Source organism: Ambystoma mexicanum, chromosome 7q (genome assembly GCF_040938575.1).
Source record: "Ambystoma mexicanum isolate Mex_15411 chromosome 7q, UKY_AmexF1_1, whole genome shotgun sequence".
NCBI classification, from domain to species: Eukaryota; Metazoa; Chordata; class Amphibia; order Caudata; family Ambystomatidae; genus Ambystoma; species Ambystoma mexicanum.
In genome coordinates this window covers 959,869,946-959,893,762 of record NC_090941.1, presented here as the reverse complement: position 1 = coordinate 959,893,762, position 23,817 = coordinate 959,869,946, and the positions used below count along the sequence as shown (strand labels likewise).

General features: G+C 38.6%; 1 protein-coding gene across 1 annotated transcript in view; it reads right to left on the bottom strand.

Annotated features, from left to right (window-relative positions):
- LOC138528419 (retinal guanylyl cyclase 2-like) overlaps positions 1-23,817 on the bottom strand; it is a 772,203-nt gene that overhangs the window by 306,719 nt on the left and 441,667 nt on the right. Inside the window, exon 9 of the mRNA XM_069640033.1 lies at positions 20,843-21,019. Coding sequence (XP_069496134.1) covers positions 20,843-21,019 — 177 coding nt within the window. The remainder of the gene's footprint in view (positions 1-20,842; positions 21,020-23,817) is intronic.

Below are 23,817 nucleotides of genomic sequence, written 5' to 3'. Positions count from 1 at the left end.
CCCATATTGGTATATGTTCTTGTGTCTTTGTGTTTTGTCTATAGTAATGCAATTATGTAATACATGTGTTTTATTAGTTACTTATTACATATTTCACAGTACACAAAAATCTATTAAGAAAACAATTATCATTTCATTATTTAACATATTAACATTACGAATATTATACCTTCATCTTGTACACTGCACACAATGTTATGTTTCTGTATGAGTAGCTTAGTATACTAGATAGAACCCCATAATAGAATGCTAATTATATCAATGCATCGTTCAATGCGCTAATTAGGGTATGATATTTATTGCAATGATCCTTGATACTTTTTTCTCAACATTATACTAAGAATCCCTTGTACACAAATTTCATGAAAAGTAAATACACATGTGATGTCATCAGTGATGTCATCAATGACATTTGTGATGTCGTCTTTGATGTCGTGGGTGTTAGTCTTAGTAGTGCATGGTGGTGGCGTGAGTTATGGTTGCTTAGCTTACCATAACTGGCGAATTTCAAGGGTTTTTCGGTTTTAATTGGAACCATAACGTCCCGTTAACAAAGTTTTTTCACTGAATTTCCTAGGTTTTTAGTAGCGCAACTTAACCATAACGTCCCTTTAACAAAGTTTTTTCACTGAATTTCATAGGTTATTAGAAGCACAATTTAATAATAATAACTCTGACTTTATGTACATGTCAAATTGAACATACTGAACCCACCCTACTGAGTTTGATGTCCGCAAACTCTTTTAATGTCCGCGGACATGTTCAGACAACAGCACCACTACCCAAAAATTCTGGGGGGGTATATTTAATTGTTATATCATAACATATTAACATTTTACAAATTCACAAACCAGCACACATACACATTATATGTAGTAATACATAAGAAGTGTAACCCATATATGTAACGCACTAACCATTCATTTAAATACAATATGTTCTAAAATGGAATATACCAAAAGAACAAAGATAGGCTTCCAACATAATTACCTCACAGACACTGCACAACCAAGGACAACAGCAGATCTACAGACCACTTACAACATACCTTACCTGAAATAGTAAGTGTACTGCATTTTACTCATATATTTATAAACTTTCTGTATTAGATTAAAAAAAATGATATTATGTTTTTTTTCTCACAGAAATGTCTAGTACTCTGGAGTGGCTAGAGGAGCATTTCCCACATGAGGAAATGTCAGAAGATAGTGAATCTAATGGTAAACACTTTACAATACAAACTATTTAATTATTATTAATTTATATAAATTTAACATATATATATTTTTTTGTACAGAGCATACCAATATAGAAAGTACTACAGAAAAAGCTGTTATGTATAAGACTCTTCACAGCATACAAGAAAAAATGGATCTATTGTTGGCTAATTTTAATAATTTAAAAACCTTTGTGGAAGATCATTTTAAACAAAAAACCATGTACCATTGCCCCACATGCGCCTGTCCCCCCTCACCATATCCCAGTCAATTATCCCCAAACCCTCTCCATGACCCAAAATGTTTTGATGAGACTTCCATCCCTTCTTCACCTCATACAAATCCTGTTGAAACCCCTAATTCTCCTATTGTTGTTTCAGTTTCTGCCTCACCTTCTCCGTCATAAATTAATCATACATCTTAAATCATGTGTTCTAAATCATTTCATGTTTTTTTTAAAAAAAAGCAATTTAGGTGTCCGCGGACAGCGCGGGTGTCCGGAATGTCGGTAAATAAACGAAAATGGAGGTGTCCTGCAGAACTATATACCTGTCCGCACTGTTCGCTAGCAGGTTGAAACTGTTCTACGAACACATGCAGTGTCCTGAAATTTTCATAAATAAACAAAATAGGTGTGTCCTGAGAACGGTATGCCTGTCCGTTTTGTTCATAGGCAGGTTGAAACTGTTCTAAGAACACGTCATGTGCCCTATAATGTTTGTAAACAAACGACATAGGGGTGTCCTTAGAACACTAAACCTCGCCGCAATGTTTGCATGCAAGTTGAAACTGTTCTAAGAACACACGCGGTGTCCTGAAATGTTCGTAAATAAACAAAATAGGGGTGCCCTGAGAACGGTATGCCTGTCCGTTTTGTTCATAGGCACATTGAAACTGTTCTAAGAACACATCATGTGCCCTATAATGTTCGTAAATAAACGAAAAAGGGGTGTCCTTAGAACACTATACTTCTCCGTAATATTTGCATGCAAGTTGAAACTGTTCTAAGAACAAACGCGGTGTCCTGAAATGTTCGTAGAGAAACAAAATAGGGGTGTCCTGAGGATGCTATGCCCGTCCGATTTGTTTTCAACCAAGTTGAAACTGTTCTAAGAACACATGTGGTGTCCTCAAATGTGCATAAATAAACAAAATGGAGGTGTCCTGAGAACGCTATTTCTGTCAGTATTGTTCGCAAGCAAGTTGAAACTGTTCTAAGAACAAACGCCTGTCTGTAACTGTTCGTTTGACGTGTGACAGACTTTTAATTACTTCAGCACCTGAACAGTGTCCGTAGAACATCAACGCGCATGCGCAAACCAATGTCAGTGACTTTGGTGTCCTGCAGACAGCCGCTCCCTTCGCTGACATTTTTTCGCGAAGCGATCATTTGACCGCGCCCATGCTGATCGTGTGTTCTGAATGCAGACACTGTTCGTGTCCCCGAACAATTTAAAAGTACATTTTCAAGTAATCCACAATATTTTTCAATAAAAACTCACCATAGCATAAGTCCCACATACTAATCCTGAGTTTCTACATACTTTTTGAAACGTTTTGAACCTTCAATGTGTTCGATCTGTCCGCGGACAGCGCGCATGTCCACGAACCACGTACAAGCACCCCTATAAAAGACCACGCCCTAGAGGTTATTCTCATTGTGTTTCTGGCTATTCTACAGAGCACAGCGAATTTTACTGCCACCTGCAGATTTGCATCTTGAACCTGATGGCATCCATGGCTGCACTGCTGCCACCTGGTGCTGCATCTGCCTCGGCACCACCTCCACCCCCTCCACCACCACCACCTCCCCAAGGGCCTGAAGAGGGGAACAGGAGTGAGGATGCAGAGGAGGAAGAAGAGGATGACGAGGATGAGGTAGTTGAACTCCCTACTACCCGCACTCGGCGTGAGTCTTGGGGGTGGCGGTTATTTACCATTCATGGGAATGGTCATAAGGCTTGTGCGAACCAAGTCACCTGCAACAAGTGCAAAATGGTACTCAGTCGCGGGAGATTTGGTTCGTGCAGTTTTGGGACCACTTCCATGAAGCGACACCTAAGGTCATTTCACACTGGGGCCATTTGCAGGGTTGTACCTTGCGAGGAGCGTAGCAGGTTGACTTCCTCTACTTCATCCTCCGTTTCTGATCCTTTCACCACAAGGAACACTCCTATGGGAAAGCGTATTCCTCAAGCTGCCTCACAGGCCATACACAATGCTGATGACCCTTACCTTTCGAGGGTCACAGTTGTGTGTATGTACTGCGACGCAGTACTCTGTAGGGGGGAGCGACTTCGCAGTGCTTTTGAGACTATCGACTCACTACCCAAATAAAACCCACTCTACATCTTCCTCTTTCAGCGCGCCCTTTCTTATCCCCGTGGTTTGTGTCTCCCCTTTACCCTCCTTTCACCTCCTCTCCTAGTGTGTCTTGTATAAAATACCAAAAAAAATATATAACAACAAAAATAAAAAAAAATAAGGCTCTTTTCAGAGCCGCCTTTAACAGTTAAAACATAGAAGTGAAAATAAATGAAGCAGGGCCCTTTGTATTTTTTAGATATCTGCGGACAGTCCATGGACAACTAAAATTTTGGGGTGCTACCCTATCATAACCATTGCAATTTTCTCTGGGAGGAAGTGGTGGCTCTGAAAAGAGCCTTTTGGTGGTGTTTGTGTTTGAAAAATTATAAATACTCAACACCTACTACAAAATGGATGCTGTAATTCTAAAAAAGGTCGCAATGCATTTTGCATATTTCTCAGAAAAATCTGATTGCCAGCATAAGTTAGATGGACTCCATCTCTGCAAAAAATGTATGTACTATGAAACATAATATTTTCATTGTGAAAAGAGGACATGCCAAAATCTCTTAGAAAGGCGCAAACAGCCTTATTGACATTGCGCCTTGATTTCTTCATTTGTGGACCAAATGAAGAAGAACGAAGCCACATTTGTCTCTGCGCAATCCATGAAAAAATTACTTGAGAATTTGGAAACATGTCCATGACCTTCCCAAGTCCTTCTTTCATTGCAAATTGCAAAGAAATTCCAGACACATGTCCTGAACTGTTCCCTCCACAATGAATTATAATTATATCTGGATGTTGATCTGTCTCCAAAGTAGCACAGAGAGGTAGCAAGTCCAACCACTTCATTCCACGTACTCCATGCCAGTGAACTTCCACGTGTGGAAATCCAAGATCTACAGCTACTCCACAGCTTTCTGCATGCACCTTCAACCAATGTATCCACGAATCTCACAAAATCCAAACAATCTGTTTTCTGAAACACACAGCCATAGCTATCTGTCCTTCTCTCAGCAAAAAGAGTATCTGAGAAACTCTCTACTGGCACAACACACCTACTAAACTTTCCTGACCAATCCCTTTCTATGCTCATTCTAATTTGTATGGCTTCCCAGCCCAAAAATCCCCGGATGTAACACCCGATGTCCGCGAACTACTGCATGTCTGCAGACATATCGTAACATGGTCAGCCCTTCTACCATTTCCACTTCACTCTCTGTGCCATTCCCTCATTGGATGTAGCTAAGTAGTCACATGATCATCTACCAATCACATAGAAGACCTCTACCTCTAACTGCATCATCATAGATCAGCACTGCAAATGTACTGTGAATCTCTCTGAGTACAAGTGTCATTTCATTGGAAAGCACCTTCTACAAGAAACACTGTACAAATCTCCAAGATTTCTACTTGCAGCTCCATGCATATCCATATGCATGAACACAAACTACAGGTATGCATATTTTCTGTAAAGTACATGTACAATTCTTCTAGTTTCATATAAACAGATTAACAGACTTTTACCTTGTATAATCCGTAAAATGAATTTACTGTCTTTTTTTCCATCTCCCAAAATCAACTATCACTTACAAACCTGTATACTATTTAATTTATTTTTACACACACATATTCAAATAATGTTGAAGTAACATTTTTGAAATAAAATATATAGACTGAATATAGTCAAACAAAATTGCATGCACACACTATGTTCAAATCTCAAACAACAATGCTTGTACAATAACATAAACATTTATTTATTTATTTATTTATTTACTTACTTATATTTATATAGCGCAAGCAGCCCATGACATTGAGGTACTATAACTTTCAAGAGCTTAGTTACAGGAATAGTGATATTCACTGGTACATTAGGAATTTCACAAGGCATAGTAAAGATATTTAGTTTGCTACAGTTAGTCATTGCAATACAGTTTATTCATTAAGAACATATGATATGTATTCAACTGGTGTGACGTATCTTATGTGAATAAGATAGTTTTTATGGTTTTGAGGAAGGCGCTGAGGATGTCAATTAAAAAAATCAATGTCTAAATTGAAAACAGTGTTATATACAAACAAAATTACTAATTTGTTTCTTTTACAATTGCAGTGAAGACCATTCTCCTGAAAAGAAGCAGCCGAATTTGAAGTACAAAGAACAACTAAGAAGTAACCTGCTTATTTTAGAAAAAAAGTAAGTTGAATACCACCATGATATTTGTATTATTACTCAAACACACTGTAAGGTTAATTCATGCTATTTCTGTGCCTAAAAATAGAGATTGTGCACCATTCTGTCCAAAAATCCCCATTTTTAAACAGCGATTTACAGCCAGAATGGCACACAAATTCCTATTTTTCGACACACAAATTACCCAACTCAGCCACTAGAATGTTGATGTTATAGAACAAACAACTGTTTTGATTGCATAGCATTAGATTTACTAGTTGTACTTCTCCACACCACTAGCTTACTTTTTTCTGTCATGTGAACCCCAGTTTAGTAACACATTAATTCAAGAATACCCATCCCTGCTAGTTGTAGTTGCCCAATGCACAATCACACACCATTACATACATCTTTATCATCTTACTCAAACACTCATGCACACAGCACACATACATTGCAGAACACCCCAACCCATACCTTCTTTATTTTTTTCAACAGACCCCAAAGAACGCCTACCAAAAATCAAGTCCATAGAAAGCAACGCAGAAGTAGAGCAAATGAAAATAAAAGTGTCCAACATAAGCATTCATCTCTAACAGAATTTGTAAAAAAAGTTGAAACAAAACAGCTAATACAGTCATTTAGTGAAACAAAAGATGTTTCAAGTACAGAAACTTTGCCTCCTCTATCAAAATGTAAAACAAACCAGAAAACAATTAACAAAAAATCAGCTATCACTACATGTAAAACTGCTTCTATAAATCTTGATATAGTGGAAAGTGTGCATACCAAGAAAAGTATTTTAGCCAAAATGTTCCATCACAGAGTCCTTCAAAATCTTATAAAAACAGGAGAGAAACCAGGTTCAACCCTTAAAACCTATCGTAGGAATTTAATCTTAGAAGCGTTGATAGACAGTGTAATTCTTCTCAAAAGAAAGTTATTTATTTTAGTGTTAAACAAAATTAAACCACTAGCAAAACTAATGACTAAATTACAAAAAAGACTTTTCAATAAACGAAATGTCAACAGTAAGAACTTCTTAAGTATCTGCGGAGGTGAATGGAGTCACAGAACCATACTTTAATGAAGAAGCATACAAACAAAATCAAACAAATACTATTGCCATACATAGCAGTGGTCGAGGTTATGAAAGAGTTAATAATACGATAATGGAACAAGAAGTACTGCTTACAAAAATATGCCCTTAAAACTTAGAATTACCTCTCCATTCAACTGAATCAGAACGCCTAGTGTACAAATAGCCATGCACGTCAATGTGTAACATTCCCCAAAAAATGTTCAAGTCTTTACGCCAATTCCTGAATCAATATGTGCAAGGCAAAGAAAAAATCAAAATTAAACTACTGCAAAATATGGATACCTGTCCAGTGTGAAAGTACACAGGACTACAAGGACATTCATTGGCCTGCATTACAGGACCTACTTGCAAAACCATCTTCCAAGATATCAAAAGGTTATCAACACATCATTCAACTATAAGAAATCTAGTCTATAAACTGTACTATGCTAAAAGTCCTGCTTTAGCACTAGCCAATTTAAATAACATTCTTCTACATGGTACAGCAAAAGACCTACTTGAAGAAATCGACTATATCCAGAAAAAATATTTTGGAAGTGAAAGCCACTTACATAATGAAATAGCTTTAAACCAAATTAGCAACAATTCTATGCATGGCAACCTTTTACTACACACATGCAAAAAAGAAATACTAAAATTTAAAAGTACATCAGCTGAAGTACCAAATCATGTGTGTGTATGTTGGCGCAGAACTTTTTATAAAAGTAACACAAAATCTGTAGACCTATGATACAAAATAGAAGACAATGATGATTCTAAATGGTTTGAATTAGCTCTCTACCTTATAGCAGGACACAAATAAGAAATAACTGACCCCTTAATACTTTGCAGTTATTGCACTACAAAACTTGACAACAACCAAACTCCTTCACAAGCTATCACAAATAATTTGGAATTATATCCAATACCAAAACCGCTACAACAACTTAATTCATATGAGAGCATCATAATTCAAACAGTGCACCCATTTCAAGCAATAATTCGCCTTCAACCAAAAACAGCAAAATTACATCCCTCTGAATTAGTGAAAGGTATTCGTGGAAAAGTAGTGTATTTACCATTAGATCTAAAAGAAAACGTACATACTCTGGGAGTGCAATGTCCAATGCAGCAATCTTTAATTATCTTACTAAATGGAGTGCCTACAGAAGACAAAAATAAATTTGAAGGATACAACTGAAATAATTCAAGAGACACAAGAAGCTGGTCAATTTGAGCTCCTAGATCCTGCTACAATATCAAATACTTTAGACCATTATACAATTCATCCATTGCACTCTAATGAAACCATAGAAGATGCACTAGAAACATACCAAATGCGTCAAACAAAAGGATCAGCAAACAGCATATGGGAAAAAGTATAGAAGCATATGCTTTTCCTCTACGCTTTCCTACTGGCAAAGGAGGAAGGTATGATGATAGACCTATTCAAATATCAGCATTAGAATACCGCTCAGAATACCGGATGTATTCTGAAGATCCCAGATTTAGACAAAATATGGAATACATATTCCATCTACTCTTTGAAAGTGAACTAGCAACTTTATGTTACGGAGTTGCACACACATTAAAATCAGGATCCCACTTTCAAAATATGTCAGCTACACAATTATTACAAAAGTGCAACAAAAAGATGAGGTTTTACAATCAAATATTACAAATCTATTAGCAAATATGCATGGTACTAAAGAGTTCTGGTTTCAACGTCATGGAGATGTACGTTTTATGATCAGAAACCTTGGCCCACCCACTTGGTTTGTTACATTAAGTTGTGCAGAATATGCATGGGAAGATTTACATGACTTCCTACGCATATCAAACAAAAACAAAACAAACATAGACATACTAACACCTGGAGAACTTTGTTCTCTGGATCCTGTTAATGTTTCAAGATATTTTCACCATCGCTTCATTGCTATGCTACACTTTATTTGTAATAAAACTGTTCCTCCCCTTGGAGAAGTGCAACACTTCATTTGGAGAAAAGAATACCAAGCCAGAGGAGCACCACATATCCACATGCTTTTATGGATTAAAGATGCTCCTAAATTTGGTGAAGACAGTGATGCCACTGTTTTACAGTTTATTGAAAAATATGTCACTTGTGAAATTCCATCAGAAGCCACAATAGTGATCTTCATGCACAAATTTTACAATTTCAAAGACACAAATCTGGCAAATATTGTCGTCGCAAATACAAAAACAAAGGTAAATACTACACCAAATGCTGCTTTGGTTTCCCTAGACTGGTTACAAATACAGGTCAAGTGAACAACCTCATGTCTTCAGTTAGACATAGTGTTAAAGGTAAATCACCTAAAAATACATATTACATAAAAAGAACAGAAGAAGAAAAATATATCAATGATTACAATGCAATCATTGCCCACTTATGGAATGCAAACATAGATGTGCAGTACATTGCAGACAATTCCACTGTAGTTGCACGATATGTTACAGCATACTTAACCAAAGCAGAAAAAACAGAGCTCCAGGACCTCTGGAATGACCTGTCATCAGATAAAACAGTGTCCCAGAGAATGTGGATCCTAAGAAGCAGTAGATCATTTAACTGGTAATACATTGTATGGTAAATCTGAAAATATAGTATGGCTAAGTATTGGTCCTGCTAAATCTAGAAAAAGAGTTCTAAAATCATACAAAGATATAGAAACAATAGCCAAATGTGATCCCAACAGCCAAGACATTTTAAAAAAAACAATTTATTGGACACATACTACCCAAACAGAAGTAATACTTTGGAAACCATCTGTCTATACCACATAGCCCAAATCTTCACATACAAAAATAATATTAAACCTGATGAAAAAAAGGTAAATACAGAGTGACAAACTGTGAAGGCAGCTTAGTAACACTCACCAAACCAAATTTAATTAATCATGTCAAATTGTCATTAAAGACTCCTCAACATAAAGAACTATGTTTCATGTCCCTGCTACAACTCTTTAAACCATGGAGAAAAGAAGAAGAAATACTAGATAACTAAGCAAATGAAAGCACTATAACTGATGTAAACTTTACACAGTACAAAACAATGTTGCACAATGAACAGCAACACGAAGAAGAACTGCAGGCCCAACTAGATAAGGACACTCCTGACAGTAGTCAAGCTTCTGTAACAGGAAGCCAAGAACCACTGGGAGAACCACTAATAACAAATGAGGCAGAATTAGCTATGACAGAAGTAGAAAACACCATGTGTCAGTATGAAGATAAAGAAGACTTAACTATACTACAATCAAAACTAAACAATGAGCAACGTAGCATTTTTCAAGAAGTAACAAAAGAAATTGCACATGGTGTACAACATGAAAACAAAGAATGGACCTGCCAAATTTACAAACCTATACTACTGTACGTCAGTGGTGAAGCTGGTTCTGGCAAAACATTCCTAATCAAAATCATCAGTAAGTTCCTTCAACAATTGACAAACAACAAACTGTCAGATGTTGTCACTGCCCCCACTGGTTTAGCTGCCTACAAGATAGGCGGTGTCACTTTACACCGATTACTACTCCTGCCAGTAGAACACCAAAACAAATTAAACTATTACAAACTGTCTACAGAAGCTGCAATGGAACTATGCAGAGAATTAAAACAAATGAAAATGCTACTAAAAGATGAAGTGAGCATGGAGGCTTTGATTCACCTCAGATTACAAGAAGTACTCAAAACAAACTACGAAGAGCTCTTTGCCGGAACACACATTATTGTTTTCGGAGATCTTCTTCAATTGACACCAGTAAAAGGTGAGCCTATTTTTAAAACATTAGGACACAAACTCTGCCGTAAAACTGTTGGCAGCATTGGAAATGTCAACCTTTGGCAACATTTCCAATACAGAGAATTAACAGAAAACATGCGGCAATCTGCAGATCTCACTTATGCCAACATCTTAAAAAGTATTAGAGTTGGTATACTATCTAAAGAATCACAAGCACTATTGAAAACCTGGCACATTCATACACCTTATGGTGATAATGCATGTGCTACAGATGTTATGGAACAATTAACTCTTAAAAATGTCAATTGTATGGCCTTAATGCCAACTCTTGAAAGCTGTTTTAAATTCAATGAAATAATGTTAAATAAAGTAATGCAACTAATAATGGAAATTAGCGCCACAGACAAACTAGATGTACCTGGTATGACACTACCCATGTGCGAGCAAGCCACAACAAGACTAACTAGTTTAGAAAATTCAATCTCCAGCACAGCTGGGTTGGAAAATATATTAAAATTATCCTTAAATTGCAGAGTAATGCTTAAACGTAACCTTGACGTGGACCAAGGACTAGTTAATGGAGCACTGGGTACAGTTGTTGGCTTTCAAACATACCCAAGTGACAACAAAATTCAGTTTGTCAATAGTCTCTTTGACAAAATTTCAGAAGTGAAAAGGATAGGACGCTCAACAGCTCGATTCCTTCTCTTCAAAGACATGTATGTACGCACAGAACAATTTTCTCTAACTCTTGCATACGCAGTCACCATTCATAAATCACAAGGTCTTACCCTAGACAAAGCAATGATAGACATTGGTAACACAGTCTTTAAAGAAGGCATGAGCTACGTAGCACTATCACGCTTACATACACTTGACGGTCTATTTCTAATCAACTTTGATGCAAGTAAAGTAAACGCTGATATTCCTTGCATTTTAGAATACAATAGGCTTTGCTCACTATACACCCCCCATCTAAATACATATTCTGTTCCACAAAAAGTAAAACGTTGTAAAAGAAAACTAAATCAAACAGAAATGCAACAGGATGTCACTGCAAATCCTCCAAAGAGAGTAAAAGAAACTAAAACTTCATCAAGTACCACAAACATAAAAGAACCAATTAGGGAAAGTAAACCAGGTACTTCGTCAAAGAAGGAAGACAAACTAAAAAAAAAATCAATCAGATACAGAACTACCTGGTCCATTTAAACTCTCAAATATAGTTGGAGTAAGTTGCTACGTAAATGTAGCAATGAATATTCTATTTCAATTGCCACCAATTATTGACAACATTTACTTACACAGTACAGACCAATTGTGTTTGCAGATGTTAGTACTTCAAAGAAACGCAACAAACAATCCTGACAACACGTATAGTGTTTATGGAATAAGACAACGATTGGACTACTGTGCTGGAATGGTTAAATTCACTATAAACTCACAGGAAGATCCACAAGAATTTCTAATGTACTTAATACAAGTACTGGAAAAGAAAAACATACCTATAAATGAAATCTTCCAGATTTCATAGATGTGGAGACATACATGCACTCTCTGCAACAATGTGACACAAGAACAAATCCCCAATGAACGCTTTGTATATATATATCAATACCTAATTGTGAATCCATTCCATTTCAGCAACTTGTACAAAATGCAAACCATGGTAGATTATGTACTACCTGCAATGTGGATAATCGCTCCACCTTATTAATACAAACACATAGTAAATACGTAATACTAATGCTTCTACGTTACAATGCAGATGGTACCAAAAACAACTGCAAGCAGACTGGATTCACACATGGTCAAGTATCACTTGGTAAGAAAACCTTCACAACAATAGGTATAATCTACCACGCAAGAGCCACAACCAATTCAGGTCACTACACTGCATATATGAAAAAGAAATGTGGATGGTTTGAATGTAATGATAGTACCATTACTCTAAAGCCTAGATTATCAGCAAATCTTTCAAACGCTTATTTAATGCTCTTAAAACCAAAATGTATTAACTAAACTGTACTTAAACCTTAACTAACCTTGTAGTAAACAAATATTAACTGTTAGAATATTCCAACAGGTATCTAACTGCCCAAAGATTCTACAACAACTAATCTGATAAATGAATACTACTAAATTAGAGAAAGAAATAGATAGTTAGAATACATCATCTGGTATCTAACTAACCCAAAATTTTGCAATATCCAAACTGATTAGTCCATACCACTAAATTATATAAAAAATAGACAGTTAGAATATGCCAATTGGTATCTAAATGCCCCAAAATTTTACAATACCCAAACAGATAAATCAATACCACTAAAACATATAAAAAAATAGACAGTTAGAATACGCCAACTGGTATCTAACTGCTACAAAATTTTACAATATCCAAACAAATAAATGATATGTAACTGCTCCAAAAATCTGCAACATACCAATATATAGAGCATTGGCCAGAAACAACAAGTGAACACTGAAAACAAACAAACAAATAGACTGTAGCATAACAGAAAAAGGGTTCTTTTTAATCCAACATGGATTTTGTTTCCTCCCACAGACCCAATGATTTTAGAAACAAACACAGAAACTGAGCAAATTGCACAGTACACTGGTTTGTAATGTACTAAATAGGAGGGTCAAAAAACAAAAAAATGTTGATTATTCAATGTTATAAGTCGTTACAAAATACCAATACTAACATGATCTTTTCTTTTATCACAGAAATGAACAAGAAATACATGTACTCCAGATACTAAACCAAACAGTAAGCATATTATAATAAGTACAACCATCGCAGCATATCACACCCATAGTGGCTTATAACTTTGTTCCTTATAAATTTGTTTTTGGATCCCAAAGTTATAAGCCACTATGAGTGTGATATGCTGCGGTGGTTGTGGCCAGGGCATAGAGTCATGCTCCCAAGACTCTATGCCCTGGCCACAACCACCGCAGCATATCACACCGATAAAGTGAAACATTTTAACTATGCCTTATGGGAACTTTTAATGTCCGCGGACATAATGAGTGTTCTTAGAACACTTTCAACTTGCCAGCGAACAATACAGACAGCGTCCTCAGGACACCCCCATTTTGTTTATTTACAAACATTTCAGAACACCGCGAGTGTTCTTAGAACAGTTTCAGCGTGCTTGCGAACAACACGGACAGCGTCCTCAGGACACACCCTTTTTGTTTATTTACGAACATTTCAGGACACCGTGAGTGCTCTTAGAACACTTTCAAGTTGCCTGTGAACAATACGGACAAGGTCCTCAGGACACCCCCATTTTGTTTATTTACGAACATTTTAGGACATGGCAAGTGTTCTTAGAACCCTATCAACGTATCTACGAACAAAATGGACAGGCATATCGTTCTCAGGACACCCCCATTTTATTTATTTACAAACATTTCAGGACACCGCGTTCTCAGGACAACCCCATTTCATTTATTTAACAATATTTCAGAACACTGCGAGTGTTCTTAGAACAATTTCAACTTACCAGCGAACAATACGGACAGCGCGCTCCGGACACCCCCAACTTGTTTACTTAAGGACATTTCAGGACACCGCAAGTGTTCTTAGAACAGTTTCAGCTTGTTTGCGAATAACATGGACACATATTGCGTCCTCAGAACACCCCCATTTAGTTTATTTAGAACATATCAGAACAGCCGTGTTGTCCGCAGACAAATCGAACACAACAAGAGGGTCTACCACATAAAAAAATACAATATTTAACCCATCTCATACTCTCCCGCCCTCCCCAAACACTCTTACACATCAACACACTCTACTAAATACAATTTTTCAACCAAGTTTCACCACGTCCGCAAATCCAAGATGGTGGGCGCTACCGAAAATATGACGCGCTTCGCGCTCTACGCCATCCAATCAGCAAACACGTTGCATGTCCGCGGACATGACGTAAGCCGATTGGCCAATCAGAACACTGTCCGCTGAGCGAACAGGGAAGTGTGTCCACGGACCGAACACAGATATCACTCATTTTTTATGACCTACTTTTTGGTCATTTTAAAAAAAACTACTGGACGGATTTTCACCAAATTTGCAAAATCAAAGAGAAATGCAACAGGATGTCACTGCAAATCCTCCAAAGATAGTAAAAGAAACTAAAACTTCATCAAGTACCACAAACATAAAAGAACCAATTAGGGAAAGTAAACCAGGTACTTCGTCAAAGAAGGAAGACAAACTAAAAAAAAAATCAATCAGATACAGAACTACCTGGTCCATTTAAACTCTCAAATATAGTTGGAGTAAGTTGCTACGTAAATGTAGCAATGAATATTCTATTTCAATTGCCACCAATTATTGACAACATTTACTTACACAGTACAGACCAATTGTGTTTGCAGATGTTAGTACTTCATAGAAACGCAACAAACAATCCTGACAACACGTATAGTGTTTATGGAATAAGACAACGATTGGACTACTGTGCTGGAATGGTTAAATTCACTATAAACTCACAGGAAGATCCACAAGAATTTCTAATGTACTTAATACAAGTACTGGAAAATAAAAACATACCTATAAATGAAATCTTCCAGATTTCATACATGTGGAGACATACATGCACTCTCTGCAACAATGTGACACAAGAACAAATCCCCAATGAACGCTTTGTATATATATATATCAATACCTAATTGTGAATCCATTCCATTTCAGCAACTTGTACAAAATGCAAACCATGGTAGATTATGTACTACCTTCAATGTGGATAATCGCTCCACCTTATTAATACAAACACATAGGGCCTCATTACGACCCTGGCGGTAAGGGGTTAACGCCAGCGTTAGCTGCGCCGACCCCTTACCGCCAATTACGAGGTCCCTTAGCGCCATGGAGGTCTTAACACCCGCTTTCAGCGGGTGTTAAAATCCATGGCGCTAAGGGACCATGGAGTTAATTACGCCACCGTAATTTACGGTGGCGTAATTAACGCCTTCCCCACTCCCATTATGCCCTATGGGGCAAAAATGGGAATGGGGAAGGGTAAATGGGGATTGGGGACTTACCGCCCGCCAAGGTCGGAATGGGGCGGTAAGTCCGCCAACCACCATGGCGTAAACGTAGTTTACGCCATGGTGGTAAAGTCACGGCCCAGGCGGTAACTTACCGCCTGGGTCGTAATGAGGCCCATAGTAAATACGTAATACTAATGCTTCTACGTTACAATGCAGATGGTACCAAAAACAACTGCAAGCAGACTGGATTCACACATGGTCAAGTATCACTTGGTAAGAAAACCTTCACAACAATAGGTATAATCTACCACGCAAGAGCCACAACCAATTCAGGTCACTACACTGCATATATGAAAAAGAAATGTGGATGGTTTGAATGTAATGATAGTACCATTACTCTAAAGCAGAGATTATCAGCAAATCTTTCAAACGCTTATTTAATGCTCTTAAAACCAAAATGTATTAACTAAACTGTACTTAAACCTTAACTAACCATGTAGTAAACAAATATTAACTGTTAGAATATTCCAACAGGTATCTAACTGCCCAAAGATTCTACAAAAACTAATCTGATTAATGAATACTACTAAATTAGAGAAAAAATAGATAGTTAGAATACATCATCTGGTATCTAACTAACCCAAAATTTTGCAATATCCAAACTGATTAGTCCATACCACTAAATTATATAAAAAATAGACAGTTAGAATATGCCAATTGGTATCTAAATGCCCCAAAATTGTACAATACCCAAACAGATAAATCAATACCACTAAAACATATAAAAAAATAGACAGTTAGAATACGCCAACTGGTATCTAACTGCTACAAAATTTTACAATATCCAAACAAATAAATGATATGTAACTGCTCCAAAAATCTGCAACATACCAATATATAGAGCATTGGCCAGAAACAACAAGTGAACACTGAAAACAAACAAACAAATAGACTGTAGCATAACAGAAAAAGGGTTCTTTTTAATCCAACATGGATTTTGTTTCCTCCCACAGACCCAATGATTTTAGAAACAAACACAGAAACTGAGCAAATTGCACAGTACACTGGTTTGTAATGTACTAAATAGGAGGGTCAAAAAACAAAAAAATGTTGATTATTCAATGTTATAAGTCGTTACAAAATACCAATACTAACATGATCTTTTCTTTTATCACAGAAATGAACAAGAAATACATGTACTCCAGTTACTAAACCAAACAGTAAGTATATTATAATAAGTACAACCATCGCAGCATATCACACCCATAGTGGCTTATAACTTTGTTCCTTATAAATTTGTTTTTGGATCCCAAAGTTATAAGCCACTATGAGTGTGATAGAACCCTATCAACGTATCTACGAACAAAATGGACAGGCATATCGTTCTCAGGACACCCCCATTTTATTTATTTACAAACATTTCAGGACACCGCGTTCTCAGGACAACCCCATTTCATTTATTTAACAATATTTCAGAACACTGCGAGTGTTCTTAGAACAATTTCAACTTACCAGCGAACAATACGGACAGCGTCCTCCGGACACCCCCAACTTGTTTACTTAAGGACATTTCAGGACACTGCAAGAGTTCTTAGAACAGTTTCAGCTTGTTTGCGAATAACATGGACACATATTGCGTCCTCAGAACACCCCCATTTAGTTTATTTAGAACATATCAGAACAGCCGTGTTGTCCGCAGACAAATCGAACACAACAAGAGGGTCTACCACATAAAAAAATACAATATTTAACCCATCTCATACTCTCCCGCCCTCCCCAAACACTCTTACACATCAACACACTCTACTAAATACAATTTTTCAACCAAGTTTCACCACGTCCGCAAATCCAAGATGGTGGGCGCTACCGAAAATATGACACGCTTCGCGCTCTACGCCATCCAATCAGCAAACACGTTGCATGTCCGCGGACATGACGTAAGCCGATTGGCCAATCAGAACACTGTCCGCTGAGCGAACAGGGAAGTGTGTCCGCGGACCGAACACAGATATCACTCATTTTTTATGACCTACTTTTTGGTCATTTTAAAAAAAACTACTGGACGGATTTTCACCAAATTTGCAAAAGCACACTTGCGGGACCAAGCCGCTACTCCTGGTCCAAATTTGGTGAAAATCCGTCCAGCGGTTTGGGCTGTAGGCGCGAGCAAAGTTTTTCCCCATTCAGTCTATGGGGAAAAAAAAAATTTTGGGACCCCCCTTACAACTTTGCCCCCCCTGCACGAATCCTCTTCATAGACTGAATGGGGAAAAAACTTTGCTTGCGCCTACAGCCCAAACCGCTGGATGGATTTTCACCAAGAGCGAAGTTATAAGCCGCCTAAAAAAGTGCTCTTCCTATGGAAACAGCAACTTAACCATAACTATATGTACATATATATATATATATATAACTATATGTACATATATATATATAGACCCTTGATTGGACATTACTTTATTTTGGAATGAGTATAACCTTCAGCCGACATTACCACAAAAGGTGAGGGAGGTCTTGACTGTGTCTGTTTCACCTTTATGATTGGGATAACTTTTTTGTAGAAGTGTGAGAGCTGAGTACGTGGTTTAGACACTACTCATCCTTGTAATCCTGTGGGGGCAGTACTGATTTCATTACTACATTCTGATGAAAGGAAAATACAATACAGGGAAACTGAGCAAACTAGGAAGACACCAGAGTAGTTAAAGAAAACAAATCGTTCTTTAGTCATAGCTGTGTACCCCATAAGACATTACAGTAGGGAACAACATATGTTTACATAAAGTTGCATAAAGTTGCAGTAGCTAATGCACCGGGTACAGCAGCTGACCTGAATATTCAAAAAGTGAGAATTTTTCCTTAAGACCCATTTCCGTGCACATTGCAAGCTGCACACACCAACAAATAAAAGGGAAATGCACCAGCAAGTGTAAAACCTGTCTGCTAAGGCAGTTTACATTTTAAATATTAAAGAACACATCTAGGGCCAGATTATCACACGTTCTAAAAAATGAGCAAATGCTTTGATAATATAGAATGGAGCAAACAGGTTTTGTCAAAATCCGTATTATCTGTATATGATATCCCTGCCCTGCACTCTAAAACTTTTTGGGACAGAATGTCATCTGGAAATGAAAATGTTCTCACAGCCGAGTTGGTAAATTTTGTAAGAGATCTAGATCTAATAGAAACTAAATGATTTATTTAATATTTTTTATAGTGATTAATATGGTTTTCTTACTTTTCCTTTATTCTCTTCTCCTTGTATGTTTAAGTAATTTTTGTACTTACTTGTATTTTTGTTTTATCTTTGTAATTCAATGTGTGAAAAGTCAAGCTTTTTTGTATATTGCTCTTGGCTAAAACACAATAAATAAAAATAAAAAATAATTCCTATCTAAAAATAGGTTCACTGGGCTACACATAAATCACACTGTTGGTTGTATTATGTTTGCTGCATAACATTTTTCATGTTACTCATCAATCGGGGTACATAGAGCAGCCTGTTTCCTTGTTGTCAAAACATTGGGGCTACATATGTTTGAACAATTCCCAATTATCTAAGCAGACAAGTCAGTGCTAAATTAAGTTGCTTCACTTGTTTGCACCAGTGCAATGCTTTTATGATCTGGGCCCTGCTATGGCTATTCACTTCTTGCTCACCACACCAGGATATTAGTAGTCATTTCAGTTTTATCGTATGATGGTATAAGGAACACTGAAAATGACCCAAACTACCCAGGTAACAAGTAGAAGTAAACATAAAATCCAATTATGTTTTATATGAAAACTGCACTAGAAGCAGCGTGTCCACTTGTGGGGGCTAATGAGAGTAAGAACTTGCCTGGAGGGAAGTGCCGGGGACAGATTATCAAAGCTTTGCACTTGTGCTGTTTAGATAATACAGATTAGAGCAAACAGGTTTAGCACCAATTGGTTTTATCTAAAAATGTTTTTGATTGTTCAACACTGAAGCAGGCTATTTTACATGCTTCGTAAAATTTAAAATAGTGTTGTACACATATTTCATTTTATGTTATGCAGCAAACAGTGCAAAAACAGTCTGATTGGTTTTTGCACTAGTGCAAATGCTTTTAGTAACATGGACTGTAAAAACAACGTGTTTTCTCCGTTTTGTATTATCAATGCATCTGCTCTATTTTTCACATCAGTGCAAAAGTTGATATGTCCACTGGGGCCAGATTTTCCAACATTTGCATGAGTGCTAAAAAGTGAGCAAATGCTTTGATAATGTACAATGGAGCAAACCGATGTTGTCATCATCTATATTATCTAAAAACGTTTGCACTAGGGCAAACATTAATCAGGCTGGTTTTTGCGCTAAATTTGCTGCATAACATACAACAACAGGTGTCTATCACATTTATTATCATGTTAGAACAAACATAGTAAATAAACCAGCCTGCTTCAATTCCCCCCTGTGAAAACACTGAATATTAATACCGATTGGGGCTAAAACTGTCTGCTCCTTTCTCTATTATCAGAGCAGCAACATTGGTGCTAAATTTCTTTGTTCCACTTTTTTGTGAAAGTGCAAATCTTTGATAATCTGGCCCCAGGTGGTAACAGTGTGCGAAGATTGCACATAGCATGCCCACATCACAGAGACAGTTAATTTGGTTGATGCGCCGTTACTGGCTGGGACAGTTCACCAGGGTTGACAACGGAAATTATTTCCTGTGGGATTCAACCAGCACAAGGGGAGGGGGAAATTGTTCTCACCCCCATAAACATCTGCATCTTAGAATTAGAAGAAGAATCATGGACACCTAAATAATAACCCAAGGGAAGAAGCATTTTCTATAATGTTTCTGGCAAACAATAACAGGTGCACACATTTCAAACCTAAAAAGCTGTACTTAAATATTTCCTGAAGAGTACAATCCTCACAAGTTATTTCACAAGTATTCGTATCACATGTTCAAGTGGTGTTGTGGGTAGGAGTCTCCCCCTTGATCCTAATGACCTTGACCCACAGTTTCAGCCCGTTAAAGCAGTCTCAGCACACTAAACCAATTTAAGGGTGTTAATGTTTTTTTTTTATACAGCGCTAGGGAGACATTTCTTTCCAGATTCTGGATCTTGGAAAATCCCACCCAGTGCCAGCACAGCAGTCCACCCTTCAGGTTCTAATTGCTTACTAATGAATTATGATTCGAAGTATGACACATGTTCCCTGGAGATGTGTGCTCGAGATCAAGAAGACACATTTGTCTTTCATTATATCCAAACCTTTGATCCTCTAAATAAAGACGTTGATTTACTTTGATTAAATCCAGCAGGAGCGATGACTTAAACATCCAATCGAGTTTGACATCCTCATTTCTCAGGAGGTCCTCCAAGCTACCTCTGGAGCAGTGCTCTGTAACAATTGCAAAGATTCCACAATCCGAGAAAAAACCCAGAAAAGGATTCACATTTTCATTTCGCAAATCTTTCATCTGAAGAGAAAAAGGAGAAACAATTAGGACAAATCACAAATCATGGCCTTCTTCATCTTTACCAATATTCAAGCAATCCACAAGATTATTTCCTAGGTCAGAGTTCAAGCAGGATTTAAGTCCCATCATGATGTCAATTCTTCTGCTATAGGTACCTGGGGACATACAAGAGTTTAAGGAACAAGTGTCAATTGAGTGATTTGTTTATTGAGGAAAGTAACCATATGCGGGCTCTGCGCCACAAGATTCCCTGCAACAGAGTTATCTTTCCCACAATGCCTGTGTTTTTTTTTTAAAATTTTAATTTCAAACTTTATTTGCCAGGATTCTACCTAAACATATGAAAGATACATTTCATTAGTAGATGACGTAGTACCTGATTTCTGGTCCTGATCCATGCAAGGATGTGCTCTTCTCTTCCCTGAAGCACAGGCAATCCCTATGGGATCCATCCCCCCACCCACCAGTTCACCTGGTAAAAGAGGGCCATGCCACCTGCCAAATAATATCTCTGTTAACAGGAGATGGGCTACACCCTGAGTTGACCAATGGACACAGACACCCAAGTGACTTTTATAGGGATCCCAACGATGGGCCCTCTTTATTTATTAAAACACTTATCCGAGTTATAAATTGTCTTATTCCCCATCCTAATATACCCCTGCTATGAGTACCAACTTTATAGGAATCACCCAGTTCTCCCTTCCTTGGTGGAATTTCAGCGTCCGTTAGGGTGAGTCTGATGCAACATACCTCCCTCCCTAATTTCAGGTACCACCCACACTGAGTGTGAGTCAAGAGGATGGCCTCTGTGGGTGGTCCCATCTCACTGGGCATCCTCAATCAGGCCGGCACACCTCCCCGTTCCCTCCCCTCTACCCCTTTGTGTACTTAATGTCATACACCTACTTAACATTCTGCTGAGTGCCATTACGTTCGGTAACAATAAACATCTGTTAGCTGTCACTAGTGCCAAGATGCCTCTCTGGGGGTGAACGTGCGCTCTACAAATATGCATGTTATGTTATGTTATGCTTAGCGATCCCATTAAAATCCCTTTTCCCTACATAACATCCAACTTAACATTACTTAATTATATACATTTAAATATACATACGTATATACATTGATATACACCATATATACAACATATAACACGCTATTTCACAATCGGGTGACTGCTGCAGTCAGTCACCCTCTTCACAGTACCTTACAGTCTGTCTTTGGTAGCTGTGCAGAGCATGCTTCAGGGCTGGTTGTAAGGCTGGCTCGGGGCTGGTTGCAGAGTTGGCTGGGGTCTTGCCCCCCTGATCCTAGATAGGGCGTGGCCCTTCTTCTTTCTTCAGATTTGTCCTGTCCACCACATGGGACCACCTGCACTCACCACACTGCATGTGTTTTCTGAGTGGCCCCCTGGTGCTCACCTGCTATCACTGCCGCTCCCCAGGGCCCTTTTATGTCCTCTAAGTGGACCCATTTGCATGGGGGCCACCTGTGATCACCACCATGTCCGTGGGCCTTTCTAAGGGCCTCATTAGGACCCAGGCGGTAAGGGGTTTACGCCAGCGTAAACATCGCCGACCCTTACCGCCTGAGTACGAGGTCCCTTTGCGCCATGGTGAGTTTAACGCCTGCTTTTTGCAGGCGTTAAAATCCATGGCGCTAAGGGACCTTGATGTTAATTACGCCACCGTAATTTACGGTGGCGTAATTAACGCCTTCCCCACTCCCATTATGCCCTATGGGGCAAAAATGGGAATGGGGAAGGGCAAAATGGGGATTGGGGACTTACCGACCCGCCAAGGTCGGAATGGGGCGGTAAGTCACCGCCATGGCGGTAACCACCATGGCGGAATTGCACCCTGAGCGCCATGGGCCATGGTGCTAATAGCACCATGGTCCTCCGCCAAGGTCGTAATGAGGGCCTAAATCTTCTGTGTGGGCCTGTCATCTGGGGGGCTGGCCCACACTCACTGCCACACCCGATGTTAGATTCAAAATGTTTGGGGCTGCTCTGTAAAGACGCTGTCACAATCACTACGACTTTCAGATGCAATTTTGACTTCAGGATGTTACCATGGGGCAGTGCTGCCTGTTGAGGCTTCTTGGCGAGCCCCCTCAGCAATGCTTTGTGAGACACATAAGATGAACCGCAGGCCTTTACTCAGGCTGCTGTGATGGCTGCCCTGTGGCTTTCTTTCACCTGGGCTTCCCAATGGAGCAGCTCAGGAATTTCTCAGCCATGCTCTTCACCCGGGCTGACCAGCAAGCCAACCTAGGGCTTTCTTCATCGCTCCACCCTCTGGGGAGGAGCAAACTTACCCTCACTTAAACTTCTGGGCTGCCCCTGACATATGCGGTCCGGGAGGACTTTTGGAAGTGGCAGGCCAGGAGGCGGGCTGACAGGGGGCACAGCTGTGTAGCCTGGTCTGGGCTGCCTCGCTCCAGCGGCCCATGAAGGGCCGTTCTTATTTCAGCCCAGGCAGTTTGCTTCATGCTGCATACTTCCCGGTCCTTTGATCATGCAAGGGCACATCCAGTCTGGCCCCCTATTTACCAACACCCACCACGTCCACGGGCAGCCTAGCTGCCCCCGAGAAACTTCTCAGCCCACTGGTTCACTCTACGGGGGGCTCCCCATTTGCTGGCTGGAACTTCCTTGTATTGTCTATGTCCTTGGGGCCCCCTCTCTTTCTCTTCTTTCTTTCTTTTTTTCCTACCTACCTTTTTTTTCCTTTCCTTTCTTTATTAAGATTCCATCAGGCCCCAATGTGTTCCAGCTTCACACACACACTCCC